General features: G+C 38.2%; 4 protein-coding genes across 4 annotated transcripts; 2 read left to right on the forward strand and 2 right to left on the reverse strand.

Annotated features, from left to right (window-relative positions):
- Nucleotides 1-635: 635 nt before the first annotated feature.
- On the forward strand, nucleotides 636-7,016 carry LOC140792066 (nucleobase-ascorbate transporter 12). Its single transcript, XM_073142881.1, has 10 exons — nucleotides 636-1,245; nucleotides 1,328-1,425; nucleotides 1,501-1,671; nucleotides 1,800-1,900; nucleotides 2,945-3,080; nucleotides 3,230-3,280; nucleotides 3,432-3,719; nucleotides 4,428-4,662; nucleotides 4,821-5,107; nucleotides 6,377-7,016. The coding sequence occupies exons 1-10, from the start codon at nucleotides 777-779 to the stop codon at nucleotides 6,596-6,598; spliced, it is 2,058 nt and encodes a 685-aa protein (XP_072998982.1). The 5' UTR covers nucleotides 636-776; the 3' UTR covers nucleotides 6,599-7,016.
- Nucleotides 7,017-8,030: 1,014 nt separating this feature from the next.
- LOC140792067 (polyadenylation and cleavage factor homolog 4) lies at nucleotides 8,031-14,989 on the reverse strand. Its single transcript, XM_073142882.1, has 7 exons — nucleotides 14,299-14,989; nucleotides 13,694-13,795; nucleotides 13,096-13,353; nucleotides 11,977-12,102; nucleotides 11,246-11,809; nucleotides 9,074-10,922; nucleotides 8,031-8,343 (listed from the first exon to the last, which is right to left on the reverse strand). The coding sequence occupies exons 1-6, from the start codon at nucleotides 14,662-14,664 to the stop codon at nucleotides 9,081-9,083; spliced, it is 3,258 nt and encodes a 1,085-aa protein (XP_072998983.1). The 5' UTR covers nucleotides 14,665-14,989; the 3' UTR covers nucleotides 8,031-8,343; nucleotides 9,074-9,080.
- Nucleotides 14,990-18,503: 3,514 nt separating this feature from the next.
- On the forward strand, nucleotides 18,504-19,519 carry LOC140792630 (uncharacterized). The gene has a single exon (XM_073143733.1). It carries the CDS (start codon nucleotides 18,553-18,555, stop codon nucleotides 19,384-19,386), a length of 834 nt encoding a protein of 277 aa, XP_072999834.1. The 5' UTR covers nucleotides 18,504-18,552; the 3' UTR covers nucleotides 19,387-19,519.
- Nucleotides 19,520-21,595: 2,076 nt separating this feature from the next.
- Nucleotides 21,596-23,173, reverse strand: LOC140792281 (trihelix transcription factor PTL-like). Its single transcript, XM_073143170.1, has 2 exons — nucleotides 22,655-23,173; nucleotides 21,596-22,479 (listed from the first exon to the last, which is right to left on the reverse strand). The coding sequence occupies exons 1-2, from the start codon at nucleotides 23,011-23,013 to the stop codon at nucleotides 21,840-21,842; spliced, it is 999 nt and encodes a 332-aa protein (XP_072999271.1). The 5' UTR covers nucleotides 23,014-23,173; the 3' UTR covers nucleotides 21,596-21,839.
- Nucleotides 23,174-23,425: the final 252 nt, after the last annotated feature.

Genomic DNA, 23,425 nt, shown 5'->3' on the forward strand with positions numbered 1-23,425 from the left:
TAATAAAAAAAAAATCGAATTCCATCTCTTGACCAAATTAATAAAAAGAAAATCCATTTCAATTCCTAACAAAACGAACTATGATGATGCTGTTCAAACAAAAGTAATTGCCAAATCCACAAGACTTCACAACTCTTCCGCGTTTTACGCGATTTCGACATAATTTTCTGGGACCACTCTCATTACCTCCACCATCCCTCATCTATTACAAAGGAAAATGTTTCTATTATGCGCTGACATTTAACTTTTATATTTCTCCATATGTGTTTATTACTTAAAAAAGATGAACAAATTCACAAAGAAAAGAATCCTTGGCATTAACACCGTTATTGGGTGGGGAGGTTGTGAGGAGGTATATGATATCTGGCATTTAGTGCATTTACCTCCCATACCAAAGGGTTAATGGTCGACAGCGTTAAAGGCATTTAGGTCGTTGATTCCGTTGTGATCGCCCTTTTTAAAGTCCCATACGTGACATGCGTCATCGATTTGAACCCCTTTAAACCCGGCTTCCGACCGTGACCTTAGCCCCTAAAAAAAAAAAAGGTTTTTTTTAAAAAAAAAAAAGAAAACGAAAAGAAAATAAAAAGAAACCGAACCCTCACTCTCTCTATCCAACTTATACTTGTCGCTTTCTTCCCCCCTATTCTCCATCTCCCCTTCCTCGTTGCTACTACCACAACCCACCACTTCCCTCTTCCTCCTACTATACTACTCCTCCTCCGCCCTTCCACCAAAAACCCTAACCCTCGACTTGCCATAGAGAGATCCCGGCAATGGCGAGCAACGACCAACCGCCGCGGCGAGCTCGACCCGGGCCGTGGCCGCCGGGGCCAGAGCAGGCGCCACCGGCCCCGCTTTCTTGGGCGAAGCGGACCGGATTCAAGTCCCGCGTCTCCGGAGAGTCCAATGCGAGCAATTCCGGCCAGATTGCGCTCCCCAGGCCGGTGGATCCCCAGCCTACCGTGGATCTGGAGTCGGGTCGGGGAAATACCGCGCTTCCTCCGCCTCCCGCTGTCGCGAATGGCGAGAATGGGTCGGCGAATGCGAGGCGGAGGACGGATTCGGACGGAGCCCCCAAGTCCGCGGTGGCCGCGTCGAGGCCGAATGGGCAAGCCCCGGCGGATCCCCCGCCGGCTCCGGCGCATCAGCCGGCGGCGTTGCCACAGTTGCCGGAGGACGACGAAGGATTAGCGCAAAGGCAGGCGCATATAAAGTACGAGCTCAGAGATACTCCTGGCCTAGGTGAGAGCTCAGTCCTTGTAAAAGAAAGTAACTTTTTTTTTAATGTTTTCGATGTTCTGGTAATTTTGTTTATTATTTGCAGTTCCCATCATGATCTATGGATTCCAGCATTACATTTCTATGTTGGGGTCGTTGATTCTTATCCCACTGGTGATAGTTCCGGCGATGGGCGGCACTTACGTGAGTAGTGTCTTTACATTCTTATTGCTCCTACAGTGAGGTGATTTTCTGAATGAAAGAAGAATAATCTTGCAGGATGACACAGCGGCAGTGGTGTCAACTGTACTCTTTGTGTCGGGTGTTACCACATTGTTGCATACGTTCTTTGGAACCAGGTTGCCGCTTGTGCAAGGCCCATCGTTTGTGTATCTCGCTCCGGCATTGGCGATAATTAACTCACCGGAGTTCCTGGGTCTAAATGGGAATGTATGTGCTTTTGCGCCTCTTTAACCTCAATCTTTCATTATTATGATGCGAACTGTAAAGATGTATACTGTCTTGTTCTTCCCGTGGGAACATCTATTTGAGCTCAGCAAGCGAATATTTTGTTGCAGAACTTTAAGCACATAATGAAGGAGCTACAGGGAGCTTTGATTATATCTTCTGCCTTTCAAGCACTAGTTGGATACACTGGGCTTATGTCATTGCTTCTAAGGTGTGCTTATCTTAGCGTTACACGAATTTCGTCTTTTGTGCTTTCTTGTTTCTTCTACATCAGAGGTACATTTGAACTTGAATATCCTGATAAGCCTTCCATGACTTCTGTTTCCTACCTGCTATATTTGGGATTTGTACAAGTTGAAGATCTCAGCTCCCAACTCTTTAGTCAACCTGCAAGTCTCTTTTCATCTCTAGTTGTTCAGTATCTTTTCTAATGGTTCTTTGGCACCTGTTAAACATTGATAAGTGATGAATACCTTATGGGAATCGACATAATATACAAAAATATGTGATGCAATCTGCATAAAATGTGCACATTTAGCATAACACTACTTTATATGCTTCTAGATGTACACAATAAACAATTTACCCACCATGCTATTACTCTTGAGGATCAGTAGCGAATTGACACTTATATTCATGCTTCCATTTCTCTGAATGCTCATTTCCTTATCTGGAATTATTTCTCACATGCTATAATTTTTGTTACTCTAGTTATCTCTCAAGATCAACAATTGCTTCAATTCATGTAGTTTATGTTAAAAGAAGTCCCTTCCTATGTCTAGAAGTTACCCTACGAAGATATTCCAATGTCAGAAGCTACTTTCACTAGATCAAAGCTCACCTGCTGTATGGGAGATCAGATAAGGACTTTAATCTAAAAGCTCAAGAGTTTCCTCGAATTATTACGGCAGTTATATTCTGCTGGTGTAGCCAGTTTTTATGCAGTAGCATGTTAAAAGCATTAAGCCTGTGGCAGGTTTGGAATGAATTTTACATTGGAACTTGTTTACCATACAAGTGAACATTGACTCAACCTAGTTTAGAGATCCTGTCCTTGTCGACCAACAGGTATGAGTTATGACATAAGGTACTGTCATGGGCATAGATCCTTGCTTATCTCTTAATATCCCACGTACTAATATAAGAGAAGTTGGGTAATTTAAGAGTAATTGCTGAACTGCCATTTTACATTCTCCTAAGCCCTGTCCTACAATGAGATGTGCACATCTGACTCATCCTCATCTTCTTATTGCAGGCTAATAAATCCGGTTGTTGTGTCTCCGACAGTTGCAGCTATTGGACTGTCCTTCTTCAGTTATGGTTTCACTCAAGTAGGAGCCTGTTTGGAGATCGGTATTTTGCAGATACTTTTGGTCATCATCTTTTCACTTGTGAGTATTCTGTAAACAGTAAACTAGAAAGTGCTTATAACCTGTGCACATGCTTATAATCGAATATTATGTAACATTATTCTCAAAACATGCTGCTGCAGCTAATTTTATTCAATGACTAAATTACGTACTTTTACATTCTTATGCAGTATCTTCGGAAAATAAAGCTATTTGGTTATCGAGTATTCTTAATCTATGCGGTAACCTCATAACTTAAGCTCCTCATCGTGTAGCTTCTTTTACAATCCACATTTCCCTTTTCACTACTCCATGCATATCATTAAGGATAAATCCTATAATGACCGTAGAATACTTTCATCATGAAGTACTGTTGTTCAATGTGGTTGACAGGTTCCTCTTTCTTTGGGAATTACATGGGCAATTGCTTTCCTTCTTACGGAGTCTGGACTTTATAGCTATAAAGGTTGTGACATGAATGTCCCTGCCTCGAACAGTGTTTCAGCTTACTGCAGGAAGCATGTACGAAGGATGAAGCATTGCCGTGTTGACACCTCTCATGCTTTGAGATCTTCTCCTTGGTTCCGGTTTCCATATCCATTACAATGGGGCACACCATTTTTTAATTGGAAAATGGCCCTTGTGATGTGTGTTGTATCAATAATTGCATCGGTTGATTCAGTAAGTTTCCCATTTTCTTTTAATATGTTCCTGTTTTTGTATATCTTGTTTATCTTGTCAATTTGTGGTACCAAACAGGAGTACTCATACTGGTTCTTCACTTGCTTTTCTTGTGCATTGAACATTCTTTTCTGAAGTCCACAACATGAAAAATTTGTGGTCCAACATTTGCTAAACTCTACTACGCATTTAATGCTGCAAAATATAGAGACAAAACAATGAATCTGCTGGTTGTTACACCACAATGTTGAAATGTATTGGCAATTAATTATTCTCTTGCTTTTCTTGTGCTAAACAGGAGTATTAATACTGGTTCTTCACTTGCTTTTCTTGTGTACTGAACATTCTTTGCTGAAGTCTACAAAATGAAAAATTTGTGGTCCAACATTTGCTAAACTCTACTATGCATTTAATGCTGCAAAATATAGAAATGAAACAATGAATCTGCTGGTTGTTACACCACAATTGTTGAAATGTATTGGCAATTAATTGTTCCACACTTACAAATAGGCCCTATTAGTTGGTTACTTTCCATTCGTAATGAATATTTCTAGAACATTCCTTTGAAGCTACTTCTATTTGAACATACATTTATCCGCATACGCACATAATTTCTTCATGCCTATTGGAAGCTACCTCCAATTGATGATCTTGTGAGACATCTCGTGTGGTATGTTCTGACAATATCTGTGTGGTTTGCTACTTAAGGTTGGTTCGTACCATGCTTCATCCTTGTTTGTAGCATCAAGGCCACCGACAGCTGGAGTGGTCAGCAGGGGTATCGGTATGGAAGGTATTTCTAGTGTCTTGGCTGGTCTCTGGGGAACAGGAGTTGGATCAACTACGCTTACTGAAAATGTTCATACCATTGCTGTGACCAAAATGGGTAGCCGGAGAGCTGTTGAATTTGGTGCTGTTGTTCTGATACTTCTTTCTTTCGTTGGTAAGTAGGTAGCTTTCACAATCTTATTGATTGTACTTGCACAAGCATACTGAAATGTAGCGCAAAAGTGTGTGGCATCATAATACAGAACACTTGCTTGTAACATCTCTTGGCAGATTTTTTTTAATCAACCTTCCACTTGTCTGTTATATGTGCAGGTAAAGTTGGAGGTTTCATTGCTTCAATACCTGATGTCATGGTTGCTGCACTCCTTTGCTTTATGTGGGCAATGCTTGCTGCTCTTGGCTTATCCAACCTTCGTTATAGTGTAACGGGAAGCTCTCGAAATAGTATAATCGTTGGGTTGGCATTGTTCTTCTCCTTGTCTGTACCTGCTTATTTTCAGCAATATGGGCTCAACCCCAACGCAAACTCGTCAGTTCCTAGTTATTTCCAACCATATGTTGTTGCTTCTCATGGGCCCTTCCAAACAGGGTATAGTGGGGTATGTCCTCAACTTGTTCGAATATTAGCTCTGGGTTAAACAGATTTTCTGCTTTCTAGTTTTGTTACTTCTCGAGCAAAAGATCTTGCATAACTTTTTTTGGAGAGCTATGCATACACACACAAATGCACAGGGCAGGTATGTGGGCTCGAACACAATCATGTATAATTGGTCCTTTCTGAACTTGAAATGCTTCACTTCTCAGTTGGTTATGTGCTTTTAATATGGATACCAAGAGCTTCATAGCTTGTTTTTGATATTAGCAAGCAGGAGCTTGATGGAAAGAGGCTCTGAAATGTTAGAATCATCCTCTAGAATGGCCTGTTATTCCACATAGGAATGGGTGGTAATGGTTCCTTGCAGTACAATCGATGCTTGTGACATAGCCCTGCGGGTAAAAAGTCGACTTATTTTGTTCCATCTCATTCTACCCTATTTGATCGATTTAGATTTCTCATAAAACTAAACCCATTGTTTTTCTTTGGTTAACCTAAAGTTAATTCCTCAATTCCAAACCATTATGTTTCATTCAGTAATTGGTTTGATCTTTTTTCCCACCTTCAACAGGCTGAAGCAGATGTTTGCCCTATTTAGGATTTAGGTAAAATATCTGGAAGATAAGTTTTTCTCTATATGTATAATATTTGTGAATAGATGACGTGTGGTCCTTTTCAATAAAACTATAAATGTTTTATTTTCGTGAATGTGCTGAAGCATCTTTCAAAGGACGTAATCAGACATTAAATCTGAAATCCAGGTGGAGATATCTACCTATCATAATTTAGATAGGACAAGGTAAGGTTCCTTGCAAATGCCACGTCCTATTTGCCATTTATCTACCTGTCATGTTCCTCTTGCATGACAGGAGAATTTTACTGTTCCTTTGAGTCAAAGCTGAACCCGTGAAAGGCAACAGAAGGAGCCTAACCCGGGGACTCCTAGGCTTCTCTGAATCGTGAAATCCATGCTTTAGCATGGATTGTCATGCTTATAAGTTTCAACATATCCTACTGAAGCTGTCCTTGGTTCATATTTTGCATACAATATCACTTGTTCTATTGGCAATATCATGCAGTATTTTCTCTTGATCTTTTGTAGCATACAGATTGTTCTAGAGCAGATGTTAGAAAGTGTGTGCATCTCATTGTTAGACTGAACATGTGGTTACTGAAACCTGCAACTATGCTGGCAACATAAATTGAGTATATTGATTCACAAAATGAAGCCTTCTGCAATCTAATAGTTTTAAGCATGTAAATATTTTTTCAGGTCAACTATGTCCTCAACACATTGCTGTCGTTCAACATGGTCATTGCATTTCTTGTTGCTGTCATCCTTGATAATACAGTTCCTGGTAGTCATCAAGAACGTGGCGTATATCTTTGGTCAGAACCAGAGGCAGCAAGAAGAGAACCATCTGTCTCGAGAGACTATGAGCTGCCCTTCAAAGTTGGGCGTGTGTTCAGATGGGTGAAATGGGTTGGCCTATAATGCAAAATTTGGCGCAGAATTCTAGCACCAGAGTATTCCAGGGTGTAGGTCATTCAAAACCACAGAATTTTCTACTGCAATTCAGGTGAACGTGAACAGTCAAGCTGAGGCATAAATTTCCACGTATCTATTTATGAGCTTATATCTTGAAGAGTTGCCTGTGATTGAGATTGCAACATTCATAGGTGGCATGTGCTCTATAGCTTTGTTATCACGATCATGTATCAATGGTTTTCTTTCAAAATTGAAGTACGAAAGGGCATAGGTAAGTTTTTTCAGGTGTTTTATGATAATATGTAAGCTGTGCAAGCACGGAAGGACCCCGGCCATGTATTAGCTTTAATAGTTCAGGTGCTTGATTTCTGTACAGTATCAGCATTGAGTTTTAACTTTGAGAATATGGCTTTTCTTTTTCTTCCTTTTTCTCTCCTTCGTGTATACTTTTGTGTCATGCTGTGTAAAAGTATCTTCATGTTACCGGTTAACTTCCATAATGTTCAATTTGCGTGATCAGCCGATCATCATTCTGGTCATATTCTTTTCTCTCTTTTTCTTTATATACAGGTCATATTCTCAATGATCATTTGGTGGATCTGATAACCTTAAGTGAAATTGATCAAGGAGAATGCTAGCCACAACAGAGCTTTAACACACAAAAAAAATATATAAGGCTTAACAGCTTAGTTAAAGAATAGCGGAGTGACACTGGCAGTGAACCTTTTAGCTGCTTGCCATCCACAATCCTTTGCCAAGTACGCATAGAATTAAGATATAAAGTGGCAGCGAGATAGAGCACTTCCAGAAGCTCCAATCCTTGAATTAACCGGTTAAAGATATAATTAACGTTAATTGTGGTGTGCAGCGTCGATTTTTGTTAATGTTAATTGTGGCCAAACGAATGCGACGGACCAAGTTAAAAGAATGATTTTCTCCTGTTGCCTTTGATATGATGATCTTCTAACTGAAGGAATTCACATCCAGACATTTATATGATTTACAAATCTTGTTAGCTTACCGAAAGCTAAATCCTTAATCATACTAATTCTGCTTCAAATTTTGCTGTCTTCCTCAGCTTTAACTACAACTAACTGCACTACTCTGACACTTCTCAAAAAGGAAAAATGAGTAAAAGGACGAAGAGGAAATAGTACTTGCACCTCTCACAAACATTGAAGAAAGTAAACAAAAGCAAACATTACAATTCTTACATAGAGTTGCAGTAAAGAAGGAGTTTATATTGCCCACATTGTGATAAACACAAGTTACATGGGAGAATAACTTCATACCGCACAAGTCTGAGATGAGGAACATAGAAGCACAGATAACTCATATGTGGTTATGGCGCACTTACCATTCAGACGTGGTTTACCAATCACGATCTCTTAGAAAACAAAATTATTCCACCCTTTATCTGTTAACATCTGATGCTGGATAAGCAAAAAATCAGTTCACTCCATGGAAGTAAATTAGAACATTAGCATGCCACGTTGAAGAATATTTTGACAAAGGAAGGGGCAAAAAGCAATCAAAATGCTTATCTATTTCTTGCAAAATTATATGGAAATGGAGAGAACATATGGTAGCCAAAAGACGTACTAATTTTCATGAACAGTAACAATAGCCCCTGTTAACTTAAACATGTATAAGTAGACCAAACCTCAGGCACATTTGCTTCCATTCCTTGGAACTACCATCATAAGAAGTTCCAAGGGTTTCTCTTTAAAATATCAACTATTTGTCCAGCACTGCAAGAATAAAAAGAAAATAAAAGGGAACAATCAACACGGCAGTCCAAACAATTGCAAATCTGAATATAAGAACGCGCTGGTCACAAGCATTTGTTCTCCTGTCTCATTTTAAATCAGTGCTCTGACTGCAATGCCAAACTCAAATGACCAAGAAATCATAAATAACAGATAATGATGCCCACATTTTATTTAAATGTATAAGAGTAATTATTTGGAAGAAAAGATTGGGGAAAGTGGGGAGTTCGCATGAAATTAAGATTAACTACCAGTATTTACAACCTCATTGAAAACAATCAGCACATGCCAGTTACTACAGTGGCTCTACCAATTAAAACATGACAACAGATCATCTCCAGTACAATGAGTAATAGATGGTCCTGGTTCAATGTAATTAGACAGAAATTTTGCAAACCAATCAAAGTTCTTGGAAATGAAAACTGGCGCAATGAGGAAAATAAACAACCAGTAGCAAGAATCATATCTCAACAACCTCAGAATCAAGAGCCCAAATAAGCAGCACAACAGAATATGCAAATCCATTTTACCCTCGAGTAACATAATCAGGAAAAGATCTAAGCAATGCTAGTACTTCATGTATGAAATCTAACAGAACCAATTAATTAATCAATTAATGGGTAAAGAGGAGAAAATAGCAAACCTAAAAATAAAGACAAGAAAAACAAAAATGCGAGATCAGAAGTAGGCCAATCAATATAGAAGGCAGTACCAAATTTTTATGCTCCCACTTCCATGCCATTGGACGAGCTTCTAGACATACACTTGGCATGAACAATGGGAACATGTCCTTCAGTCTCATCCGTGCTCTCCATGCCACCTTGACTACTTGGTATACTTAAATACATTGAACCCTCATACATCCATTCATCCCTTTCTTCAGAATAAAAATCTTTAAATGGTTCGCCGCATAATGCACATATAATCTGGCTTTCATCAGCAGGAACCATTGGTTCACATTTCTCATCAACTAGGTCTAGCTCTGGTAGAGAAGCAGTTGAGTCCAATCCCCCCTCTTGCAATCCTACAGATCTAGTAATCCAGTTGCTCTTGTTTGCATACCATCTTCGAGATACACAATTAGAACCAGCCATCTGGGACTTTTTCGAGGCATGATAATCCAAGTGACTATGAAGCTGCTCTTGGAGAATAAATCTTAGGCCGCATATATCACACTGTTGTTTTAAATTATCAAACAGGTAATTTATTACCAGGGGATGATATTCTCGCATTATTTTTGACTCGAACTCAATTCCAATGAGACTTTTTGATTCTTTTGCAGCCGGTCCCAACAAAGCAGAACCCACCGGAGCAACTGACTCAGGAGGAGAAGAGTCTTTCATTGAAATTGGCTGGATTACCGCCACAGATGAAGTTGAAATCACAGGGTTTGAGGTGCTATTTGGTAAGTCACAGCTCTTACCTGGAACTTTAGGCATTTCTTTTGCGGTCTGGGATATTAATCCCTTTGCAACTAAAGAACCAAGCAGAGTTGAAAGTGGATTTGCCACTGGTTCAGTTATGTTGGTACTCTGAGAGGTGGTATCTACTAAGGATTTTGGTGGTGGAGGCCCTGGTGGTAGGGGAGGAAGCACAGCATCTATCAAAGGGCGCACAGGAGATGGTATATTACTATGCACTCCGGGAATCGAGGTTGATGCGGAAGTGTCTAAAACAGCCGATGTCAAAGCATGGACAGGAGGAGGCCCACTAGGCAGTGGAGGTTGAATATTCTGGTTCTGGAGACTACTTGCTGAATTCAGTCTACCCTTCACAAGAGCGGCCAATAAGTTACTTGTGCTCAGTTTCTGTGACGGTTCAACAGCAGAATTATTTACATCACACGTTTCAGATACTTCTATCTGATGAGTTCCAGAGTCTGCAGGTAGAAGAGCTTTTCCAGTCTGAATTGAAGGTTGCAACTGTGCCTGAGTTTGCTGCACTGAAATATGTTGCTTAGGCTGCACATAGACTGCCGAAGAAGTGGAATCATATGGATTTTGCAGATGCTGAGAAGGCTGTGATAATGTTATCTGTGGATTGAGATTGCGTGAATGGTGCACATTATTTTTGGTTGAGATGGGAAAAGAATCTTGAGTGAGTTGAGTCTGTGCTCCTTGATTCAACTTTAGCTGAAGCTGCTCAGAATTTTGACCCATTTTAGGTACAGAATTTGATCTAAGATGAATACGCTCAGAAAATTTCGGTGATTCCTGAAGTAAAGGAGCAGAAGAGGGTGGTGAATGAAGAGATGGAGATGAAGGTTGCAAATATTTTTTCCTTTGTTGACCAAATGTTTCAGCTGGTCTTTCAGTCAACATGTTTAATTTTGACAGCAGAGTATCTGAAGGAGGCATAGATAATGGTAAAGATGAACTGGAAACCCTGGAAGTTATATGATCCAAACCAGTTGCTCCGGATGGCCTTGCACTCAGGCCCCACAAGGAAGAGGTGCTAAGTTCTGAGACATCTCCTCCTTCAGATGGCAATTCTGCAGAACCTTCCTTACATATTCTGGAGTTGTATTCATGCTTAGCATGTGGAAAAGGCTGTTCCAGGTCCTGTATGGAAATAGTTTATATCAGCCAGCAGATTTTAGCAGTCAACAGTACAGCACTGAAATGAGGTAGTGAAGTTCTTGTGTGAAGCCCATTTGCTACCAGACCCAACAAGAAGACAAGTAAATATTCCCTTCTCATTCAATCCTTCGTAAATTCATCAGATAAACACTCCTACCAGCTAGAACAAATTTGAACAGCCTAGCCACAATAATAAGATACACGTACAAAAGGGAGTAACATATATTTTCCTTTTACATTCAGATACGAGATGAGCATGCAAAACCAAATCTAACTACTCTATTATGTAAGGAGAAAACGAATACCTTAAATAGTGGAACTTTTCCATCCCGATCTATCATTTTGCCAAATTGAGGGAAGATTTCGATTTTGTTCAAGTGGGTTTCTGGATGCTCGGCATCCAGACGATTCCACTTGCCCCTTTGTAACCTTGAAAATTCATCTGCATCTTTACCATTCCATTCACCCTTTCTTTTACTATTAATACCTCCATAATCTGTCGCACCAGAATTTATATCATCCCACATATACTCTTCTTCTTCAGAATTCTTCCAGTTCTTCGATGATGGTCTGCTTCTATCTGAACTGTTGAGGTGAATTGAAGATTGTTGGCTATCAAACTCCATAGATCCTGATGCTCGGAAATCCTTATTTGGATCAAAACCATTCCTTCTGCCAGCTGTTGTTTCAGAAGCAGCAATACCTGCACCAAAGTGTAGTCTTGGGTCTCGCTCTCTCAGTCTCTCACCTATCCTTCCAGCTCCAAGGTTTGACTGCCGTGAGATCTCAGAGGAAAATTCAAGATCTCTGACGTCTCTCAATTCTTTCTTTTCATGTATTGAATTATTTAATAAGTCCCTCGGAGGACGCTGCATTTGCATACCAAACTTGAACTTAGATTAACAGGAAAAAGAACCTTCTGTGTTTAACTGAAACATTTCTAAGAGTAAGGGCCATAATGATAATGTAACTGAAGAATATCTTTTTTTCTGGCAAAATATAAGGTAAGAACCGAATCAAGGAGCTAGATGCATACGGGCCTACTATTAGGCAAATCAGTCCAGCGCGCTGTACTTCCTACAGTAGTAGTTCTGTCAGACCTTCCTGTATTGTCACCAGAAGTCACCATGCTACCAATGTCATCAATGGTTACTTCCTGTCCCTTCAAAAATAAAAGAAACAAATGATCAGAAAGCAAAATTATATTTAAATTGAACTAGTTAACATTCTGTTTTTCATCTTAAAGTTAAAAGCCTAATGTTAAAGGACTGCTTTCATGTGTCAGCAAAAAAAAAAAAAAAAAAAATTATTACAACCCTAGGTAAATATTTTATCCTACTAATATTAGTTTGACCAAATAATGCCATTCCAAACCAAAAAATACACTGGTGAACCAAACGTGATTATTGCCTCAACTTCTGTGTATTTTTAACAGAAAAAACAAGCACTTACATGATGCCAAAAGGCCTTGACGAATTGTAGCTCAAACATGTTGTAGGGAAAAAAGGTGGATCATCATTCGACTGAATATTTCCATCATCGATTGTGCAGATCCACAAATCAATGGCCTGTCCTATAATAATTTTGCTTTCTAAGTCTACTTGAGGTGCACCAAATATAGCAAAAGAGTGCTATACCACAACTCAGTTTCTCTTGGTCCCAAAACCATCTAGCAATCAGCTTTTGCATTCCACTACTTGGACCTTATCCAAACACTTTCCTTTCCCTTTTCTCTTAAATTCCTCAATCTGATTAATTCTGGCAACTAAACAAATCAATAATAGAATGCCTACCTCATTCAACATGATGTTTTAATTCCTAAACACCATAAAGCTACTAAAAGCCTCAATTTACCAGTTCTCAAGTTCTCAAATTGGTGTACCTAAAAGGACAGATGTAAATCTTCTAGCAGCTATCTTTGTAATTTCTTGTCCAAAAACAATCCAACTAAATCAGGCAATCAGGTACTTCCTTCCAAAGAATATAATAGCATTGACTAGCAGCAACACTTCTCACTAGCTAAAGAATGTTGTGAATTGCACAGTCAAATAGAATACAACATAAATAAATCAAAAGATGCACAAACATCAATCTTTATACATCCTAAGCACTCTAGGAAACAAATGGCAACTTCTATATTAGGTGTTTTGCTTACCCTAGTAGACTGCTGAAGGCGCTGTCTTGCTTCTAAGTATTTCGGATTCACGTGAATACTATGGGGTGCACGTTGTGACTGAGAATCTGGCCGGGATGTTGCAGCACCAGATGAACCATTTGTGATGGGTTGAAAACCGAGATCTTTTTCAATCACCTTAAGTGTAGCAGGAGGGAAGACTCCTCCCCATGTTCCAAAAAGATGTCTCATGCTAGAATGTACAGAAGGATCAACTTGTTTATAGGCCTTGCAGAAAACCTGAAATATGCAAGCATCCATGGAGCATCAATGGAGTGTCAAAATGGTCTTGCACGCACACAAGGCAGCAAAAGAAAATTTCGAAAAACCCCTAAGCTAAAAAGTGTAAAAGATGTCACTATGGTTTCTTCTATATCTTTTAATTTGATTGTCAAGATAAATACTTCCTCTTTACTTGAAGGAATGCTATTAGTATACAAGAACAACATGTTTTGCAATTCAACAAAATATAAGCATATAAAGTGACAGATTGTGAAGAAAATGGCCGGACAGAAGTATTATAACAGGAGCAATGTCCTCGCTACTTTCTCTCAGAGAAAAGGAGTATTGAACTATCTACCTCTGGCAATCTAGCAGCAAAATATCTGATATAATCTCTTCCAATATTCTTCACAATGCTATCAAGGAGATAAAGTGATGGCAGCTTTTGCTCAGAGGGAACCTGTGAATCAACATTATCATCAGATAAACAACATCAGAAGTACACAATAGAACAGGATTCGAAAAATGGTCCAATAATATTTTAATTCAATAAAGGTAGATGAACCATAATATGGTATTAAGTCATCCAAAGAAAAGCTACTGTTTGCATCAGATAGTGAGAAAGAATAGATACTGTGCCAGATAGAATGAGAGGCTTTTACTTTGATTTTAGCTACAACGTCATGGTGGAAAGATAAATACAACCTCCTCCGAGGATAACGAATCGACTTTTGGTCTAGGTGCAGGTACAAGTGTCCTATTTTTTAGGAGTACAAGATAAACAATGCGCAAATAAAACTTTTTGGAGTTTTAGAAGTACAAGCTGCACAAAATTTCCGGATAAAGGTAGAAATTAACTTGTAAATCAATTCCCTAAGTTTTGTTTTTCAACCTTCCTTCGAAAAGATCAAATATTGGTGCTACTCCGAGATGCAATTCACAATAATTCAAGTATCAGCTCACCTCGAGAATATTGACGCAGATAGCGGTGGTGATTCCCTTGGCGGCGTGGAGATTTTCTCCGGCGATGATGGTGAGATTCGTTATAATGGGCTTCGAATTGAAGGTGAGCTCAGCAAGTGCCATCTTGTACTGCGCCACCAATTCTTGCTGTGATCCACCTCTCGCGGGGTCTTCCCTCTCGTCTCTCTCCCTCTCCTTCTCGCCGGGCCTCGGCTTCTGCGCCGGCGGTAAGAGGCGTGGATCCCGGCCGCCTCCTCCGCCGGTGGCCTCGGCCGCCAACCTAGGTTTCTTGATACCAGGTTCGCTGGAGCGGGACATGGCAGCGGCGGCGGCGGCGGCGGATCTGCGCGAGCTCTCCATCTCCATCGTCCGCAGAGGATACCCTAATCCCTAGCAAGAGCATGCTAGGGCTCGGATCCAGAGAGCAGAAATTACGCGAACGAAGAGTTCTTTCTCCTTGATGGAAGACAAATGTAATAATTGGAAGAATAGAAAACCCTAATTTGATCGTTTCGAAGGAGGGAGAGTCCGAGACACTGAGACAGAGGAGCGGGATCGAGAGATGAGAAAGAACTAAAGGGCAACATTTGTAATTCGTCGGATTAGTAGGGCCATTTAAACGGCGGAGATGGGAAGTAGCAAAAGGTTGCGAAATTAACTGGTTTGGATGAGGATTCCTCATTTTGAATAGAAGAAGAAAATAAATGAATAGTTTTCAAATTTATAATCACCTTTTCTTTTCTTTCTTTTTGAGAATAAAAAAATGAGGGGGAAGCGTCAAGTTGCATAGAATTCGCACAAAGTTTATTACAATAAGGAGAGACAAAGGGAAGAAAAATCTAAACGTAGATTTATTATGAAACAATATTTTCCAAATTCTTAGGATATCGGTGATCATGTCATTACCAATTTTAGCTTCCTATTTCTTTCCTTTCAAATTATCCATTAGGTTATTGCCAAGACATACATCACTGTCTTTCTAATTTTATTTTGGCAGGAATATGAGATTCATGCCAAGAATTCTAAAATATAAGTTTTTTTTATTATAGTATAGTAACTAAATAAATTTTGCTTATTTTAGTATATTTGATCATTATTCTTTCTCATCTTACTTCACACAACTTTTAAAAAAATAATTTAATAATAACAACTCATAATTACTATATTACTTCTAGATAAAATATCACTTAATTACACGTCACCTTAGCTACGGTTGAGATTTCTTCTCTCGTTTTCTCCTCTCTATCTTTTTAGTAAGTAATCATATCACGTAAATATATTATAATATATGTACTCAATCACAATATTAATGACATAAATCTACACGGTCGTATATTGTCAATCACTATCATACACTATTGTTGCACTAGTTATATATCTGCACTGCAACACACTATATGGTTCTATATCTTATGTTTACATTGCGACGTACTATACGCCGCACTGCCATATATTATATGGCTATTCTTCTTTGTAAAAAACTTGCATACCAAACTCCTCTTTTACTGTTTGCCCACTATGACCATGGAAATCCCTAATTGATCCCTTCAAACTTGACCTAATTTAAAGATGCCTAAAGGCTTGATTGTTTATGCCAAGTTGCCTAAAAACACTATCAAATTCAATTTTGATGGTGCCTATGCAACTACCTTTGTAGGGCTAGGATGAATTTCCTTGCACAGTCTAGTGAGAGCAAGCCTCTTGTCGGTTTTGCTACGAATTCGATGGGCAATCTTATACTTGTAAAAGTCAAGGCGAGTTTGTTTGTATGGATTGGAATCCGACTCTCAACTCCTCATCAATATTATCAAACACAAGATTACAACCCCTTGAAAATGCTGCCATATTTGTCTTAACATCCAAATTTATATTTTCTCATTCAAATTTTCTTTCTCATATTGTCCTAGGGTTAACAACCGAGTCGTTGACTAGTAAGCTAAGTTAGAGCAATCAATCTCAAGAGTTTTTCTTCTATTTGGGCATTGTCTGTATAAACTCGGTCTCGGTCTGGTCCTAAATACTTGATATATTTTTGTGTCATTTCTCATGGCTAATGAAATTTAATTTACCAAAAAAGGGAGGAACGGGGTGGCTTCATTGGGCTAAATTTATTTTGGCCCATTAAAACCTTAAATTTCTACGTAGTTCCTCTAAAATTAGATTCACTACTAAAGATCAGGGCCAGCCCTTCTAGGAACTGGGGCCTCAAAATATTAGCTCAAGACTCTCCGGTTACTGTAGAAGGGGCCCAATTAAATCATTTTATTTCTGTTAATAAAATATATTCGGAGAGAGTTCAGAATGGTTTATCAATACAAAATAAAAGTTTAGAAGAGTAAAATAATTTTTATTCAAATCAGTAATAATTTTTAGATTAAAAAAGACACAAACATTATTAATTTTGGATGAAGAATCTAATAATTATTAATTAAAAGTATAATAAGATATAATGATATAAAGCAAAGTTCATAATAATATGTGGGTAAAATGGATTAGCATATCTGGATACGTCGGCCTTACGAACCCTACTCGTTTTTATCACACTCCATTATATATATACCCAACGTTTAATATTATGTGGTGATTTAAAAGGTGGTAGGGTGAAAAGGATTGATATAAAGTATTATGTGGAATTGTTCCGAACTGCACGACGAGTTTATTAAATAATCATATGGTTGACATTATGCCTTATTTTCGATATATTGTTTGCATAATCTATTGGATGGGATAATTTAACCTTCTAATATAATGCTATATTTTTGTCGCCAACCATATGTTATATGTGACAAACTAACAAATGGTCAATGGTTAAAAGAAAAGGATAATAATGAAGATGGTAGTCCTTGGCAATTATCCAAGCCGAGGGGAGCTAAAACTGGCTTGGACGCCATGAATTGGTCTGACCCACAACATTAGTATAATATCAACTATGGTGATTAACTTGCACGATATACGCACATCAAATAATGAAATTTTTTATAATTAATATTATGTTTTCGAGTGATTTGAAATTCAACACCTCCTCTTTTTTTTTTTTCATCGTCAAATATTTACATGAAGAATGCTTGGTCTACAAATATTTTCTCTTTTAAAATAAATATTATTTACGTAATCGGTTGATAATTATTGAATAAAGTTTATTATACGTGGATTACATTCTCAACATATTACTTTAATTATACAGGGATTATGGATTAAACTTATTCCAAACACTCTTTTATGTAAGTATATGAGCGTCGAAAGACATTAAATAAAATTACTCAAGCATAAGCGATATATTTGTGTTAGTATATTTACCTACGGATTTAATGTATTTTATAAAAATTAATTATATAATAAGTAAAATTGTATTAATGTATGAAGTCATATATATATATATATATATATATATATATATAACTCGTACTAATGGTTCTCGAATATATATTTAAGTGTCAAGTGATATCAGTTTTTTTTTTCCATCACTGGATTACAATATTTACCAATGAATTATGCTTTTTATTTGGGGAAAAAAAGTAGTCCATAGATAATGTACTTAATCTCATACTAACCACTCTTTATATAAATAATTAGAGAACATATACTGATTTTTACTTTGGAAAAAAATAAAGTAACAATAAATGCAAAACAAACCTTTCTCTCTCTCTACCTGAAAATAAAGCAAAAGCAAATTGACTAGAAAACAATACAATTCATAGCATTTATGGCGGATTATGACATTAAACAATGAATTATACATATACTTTTTTTTGAAAGAGAAGAAGTCAGCATAGACAACATACTTGACCTCATTTCAGGTACTCTTCACGCAAATATTTAAGTGCCAAAATGTATTAAAGAAAATTACGCAAAATGTAATTTAGTGGCATATCTCCTCATATATTTACCTACAAATTTATAATATTTATCAGAGAATTATATTAAATAGTGACCAACGTAGCATTCTATATTTCTAAACATGACCGTAAGTTAACCAGACTTTAAATACGGCATTCTAAACACGACCATAAGTTAACCAATCCTTTAATACTGCACATTAAGGAATCAAACAAAGTTTAACTCCTCTTAGCTGACTTAATTATCCTTCCTTTTGCAAAACAAGGCGTTACCAATTAGCAAACACCACCACGTTAGTTAGTTCTACCAAGAGGCAAAGTCTACGTTTAGGAAGACGAAAAGACTAAACTTAATTAGACCTTCTCTTCTCCTTTCTCTTTTCCAAACCAAAATCTTCTTCTTCTTCTACAGCTAGACATGAGAGATTTCGTCTCTTGCTTCGGCGACAGCTCCGTCAACTTGTCGTCAGAGAGCCACGGCACCGCCACCTGCGTCTACAAGTCAACTCTCTCAACCCGGAAGGAGATCCTCACCAAGATCACTTGGTCCAAGAACAACTCGGGCGTCTCTCTCTCCGTCTCCATCGAAGACAACGTCGAGTCCCGCCCCAAGTGGCAGCTGCTCACCAAGAAGAAGGGGAGCAGATCGTTCGTCACCGACAACTTAGTCATCGGCCTCTACTGGGACATCTCCATCGCCAAATACGGCGCGGGATGCGAGCCCGTCGACGACTACTACTTCGTTGTCGTGGCCGACGCCGAGTTCAGCCTCTTGCTAGGCGACATGAGCAGGGACTTCGTTAAGAGGTTCGAGGGCACGATCCCGACCGCCGACTTCTGCATCCTTAGCCGAAAGGAGCAAGTCCATGGCACGACAATTTACTCCACCAGGTCTCGATTCCGCGGCGACGGAAAGGATCACGAGATCTCGATCCGGTGCAAGGGAGACGAAGGGGATTCCAAGGACGCGGAGCTGGTGGTTTCGATCGACAAGAAGAAGGTGGTCCAAGTGAGGCGGCTGAGGTGGAACTTTAGAGGGAATCAGACGATCTTCGTGGATGGATCCGTGGTGGATTTGATGTGGGACATCCACGACTGGTGGTTTTGTGATCGATCTGGGTGTGCTCTGTTCATGTTCAAGACCCGGAGCTCGTCGGAGAGCAGGCACTTGTGGTTGGATGAGGAGTTGACTCGGAATGGCCAGGATGCAGCTGGCTTCTTTCTTTTGATCCAGGCGTTCAAGAAGATTTGATCCTTTTTCTTTTCTTTCCTTTTTTCATGGAGTGATATTGGTTGATCCGCCGAATTGCAGTAAAAAAATTTGGATGGAATTTAGGTATATATAGATGATCAGGAAAATACAACTTAAAAGTTTTCTTCTTGTATTGTATACTTCTGACATTGCTGGACTTCTACTATTCATCTCTTTTAGCTATGTTCTTGTTTCTTGTTTTTAATATATTCGATAGCCTACTCAATAGTTAGACAAATGGGCTAACTTCTTCGGATATATTCTTATTTATGTGCATTATTATTATTTTTTTAATCTTTTCTTCTAAGTAGTTAGAAAACCCAATAGCTTAAGTAAATGTTAGAGGAAAATGGTAGTTTGGAAAATATAACGTTTCTATGTGCTACCTTCATTTAATGGTTATCGACCTTTTCCTTGAATAAGAAAAAGAAGAAGTTATCTACCTCTGTGTGTTTGACTGGCTGGCTCTCTGTTATTATGCTATACAATAAACGTTGACATAATTGGCTCACTAAATAATTGCCCCAAACATGCCAAGTTGATGTAGAACAATAGCATTATTTAATGCAACGCCTTAGATAATTATTAGAAATAATATTTTTTTATATATTCTTTAAAAGTTTTATTTATTTTTATGACTATCTAAAATTGATATTTGCATTTATACTCTTAAAATACATAATTTTTGCGTGAATTTTAAGTAATTTAAATAGAAAAAAATAACAATATTGTTATCCAAGTATCTCTCTTAGTTAAGAGTATTTTAATCATTTTATTAAATTATTATACTTAATGTGAAAATTAATCGAAAGAGCATATGTTTTGATTGGTATACGTGCTACTATTAATTTTAGATAAGTATATAAATAAATAATATATTTTTAAGTGTATACATGCAAAACAAAAAACAAAAAAAGGGTACCGTTGACATTATGGCACTAAATTGAAAAAGAACGCATGATACATTGAGATTGTTGAGAATTAGATCTTAAATAACTATATATAATAATTGCTTTAGTAGAAACAATCAAATGAACGACATTAAATCTTAGCACTTTTGGATTGGGTTATTTGTTGTATTTGTGCTTGCAATTTACTCTCACAATGTTCGCCATGCAGTCATATTGTTTAGTTTACATCCTTTGTTACAAGAACGTGGTTATATTATGGATTGCTGCCCATTGTTTCAAACATTCTGTATGGATTAATTATATCAGTCTTATGCGCTAAGTATCATGCATGGAATATGTTAATAGGCTAGACCCCTTAAAAGATTGAGGAATTAATTCCAGACACTCAAATGTCTTATATATATATAATTATACCTAGACCTCTTGAATTCCTGTCAATTTTTACATACACTTTTTTTTCCTGTCAATACTTATATTTTAAATTTTTCGTTAAAAAATAACATGCGAGTATCAAATGATCTATATTAGATCCTCTTGCAACTATTTTTTACTCTTATTTTTGAGAAAAGTTGATGGTTAAGTAGGGGTAGTGAGAGATTTTTTTTTTATAATTTAAAGGGTCATTATGTAAAAAAAAAATCTATTAAAAACATCACATATATTATTATTATTATTTACACCAATAGATATTTATCTATATTTTGCCTAAAATTCGTCAAAAACATTAATTTTATCCTATTTTGAAAATAAATTTTTAAATACCTAAGATATCCTCATTTGACTTTAATAACCCTCCATCTATATTTAACTTATCTATACTGTAACTTATAGTTAACAAAACTAACAACATAGTATTTTTGAGTAATTTAAGGCAAAATATATGAGTCGAACCATAGATATTTATGTGATAGAATGTAAATCATATAAAAAGAAAATGCAAGATGTTTTAGTAGGTTTTTCAAAAAATAAAAAATAAAAATAGGAGAGGGTGCATGTGAAAATGAACGGTAGTTCAATGGATTTTAATGTTTTAGCTTGTTTTTTCTTCTCTAATTCTAAAAAAAAAAGGGGAGAGATGAAGGAAATAATTTTCTGAGAAGCCCATGAAAAGCTTAAGTATCAAAGTAACAGGCCAATACTCAATAAGTATATTATATATATGTGTATTATAAGCATTTAACGGACTCCTAATTTCTCTAAAATGTATATCACATGTATATATCCTTCCACACTGCACTAGAATATGTAATATAGAGTAAAGATTAAATGAGCTTGACGAGGTCTAGATTTGGGACCTATTAAAAAAACTAACTCTAATATTAATACTACGTTAGATAATCAATTAATCACAAGTTTTAACTCTAACAATTAAGTATATCTTACCCTTAACAGGCCTCCTCTGGGGGGTTAATTTTCGAATAATGGTGACCGTCTACATCTCCTCACTGTCTGGATGTATACTGTCTCATCTCAACATGGAAATTTTCAGTATTAAAATATATACGTCACCTCCCATTTCATGGAAATTTTTGATGCTAAAACTCATCCTCTGTTAGGGGATTCAATACTAGTCTTATGCCCACTGCTAATCCTTTCCAATGTTTCCAATATTGCAGTATCCCTGGCTTCCACCCAAGCCCGTTCACTAGCCCATTGCCTTTGCTCGACCTCAAATCGCTCAGTTTCTTGCCTTCTCCAAGCTTCCTCCTTGGATACCCTCTCCTGCTCCATTTGCTCCAAACTAGTCAGCATCTTGCCTAACCAAGCCTCTTGCACCTCCAAGAACCTCTTAATCTGGACGTCAATTAGTTCCTTTATCTTTAACTTCCAGCTCTTTCTGCTCCTCTTCCTGTCTCCTTCCTCCTCGTATTCAGTGGAGGTGTCGGACTCTGTGGAGTTGGACAAGCTGATGCTTTCTTGGATTACTGGAGGCTGGGAGGCTTCTTGGGTTGCTTGTGGACTGGAAGTTTTGGTGGTATTAGAACTTGGCTTTGTGTCTACTGTGATGGTATTGGTATTGCCACCGTAGAGAGCATCCAATTGCTTGAAGAATCTATAGTGCTTGCCGTCGTGTCTCCCTGCCTTGCCTTCCTTTGTCTTCTTGTAGTACTTGTACAAGTTGTCAAGCTTCTCTCTGCACTTTTTCCCACTCCTTTGATATCCATGCTCTTCTGCCATGATCCTGTTTTTTTAGTTAAGGGAAAAAAGAGAGGTTATCTGTACTGTACTAATCTCCAGATAGAACTGGCAATTTAGTGCACTTGTTAACATAAATTTGAATAAAACCATATTAACTCACCGCATCTTAGAACCCAAAAGAAAAAAAAAATGCTAGACTTGAGAGTAGAAATACATACCTAGAGACTTCATCCCAAAGAGGAGCCTTTTGAGCAGCCTCCCTAAACTTGGAGTCTAACCTGGATCTAACCTCCAAAAGGGTCAATGTCTCTTGCCTTGGCCATCTTCCCTGACAATTACCACTGTACCCTCCACCACCACCATCTCCGTAGAGGTCACCAGGAGGACGAGTAGTAGGAGGAGGTAAGGGAGGCAAAGATGAAGATAACTCCACGTCAGCAGCAACAGCGGCCTGGCTGGTGTTGGGCATAACTAGCATTCCGTAGTGGTCGGAGGCGTCAAAGATCGATGCGTACTGCTGCTTTCCGGCCATGAGATGTTGCAGCTCGGGTAAGGTGTAGTGTTCTCCGATCTCCATTGTTGAAGACCATGTGAGAATAAAGCGAGAGAGGGGTGAAAGATATTGAGATGAAGACGAGACAAGAGACGAAGGGAGGGGAGAGAGAGAGAGAGAGAGAGAGAGAGAGAGAGAGAGAGGGAGAGAGCGAGAGACTCGGATCGTGTCGTTCACGAAAGAGTCGTTGTCCCTCTCTCTCTCTCTCTCTCTTTGTGGGTCTCGGTGGGCGTGGAAGGATGGGACGCGGGCGTTGAGATGGGAACATTACGTGAAGCATGATCCAATCGAAAGTCGGCACGTACGCAAAGGGGGGTGACGAGGGATGGAAATCCGAGGAAATGGGCAGTACGAATGATGACGCATCTACAGCGTCTCTCCCCTGGGCCTCCGACTGCGAGTTTTTTTACTATTTTAGGCCTGCTTAACTGTAATC

This window comes from Typha latifolia, chromosome 7, assembly GCF_019914945.1.
Source record: "Typha latifolia isolate L0001 chromosome 7, TyphaL0001v2, whole genome shotgun sequence".
Classification (NCBI taxonomy): domain Eukaryota; kingdom Viridiplantae; phylum Streptophyta; class Magnoliopsida; order Poales; family Typhaceae; genus Typha; species Typha latifolia.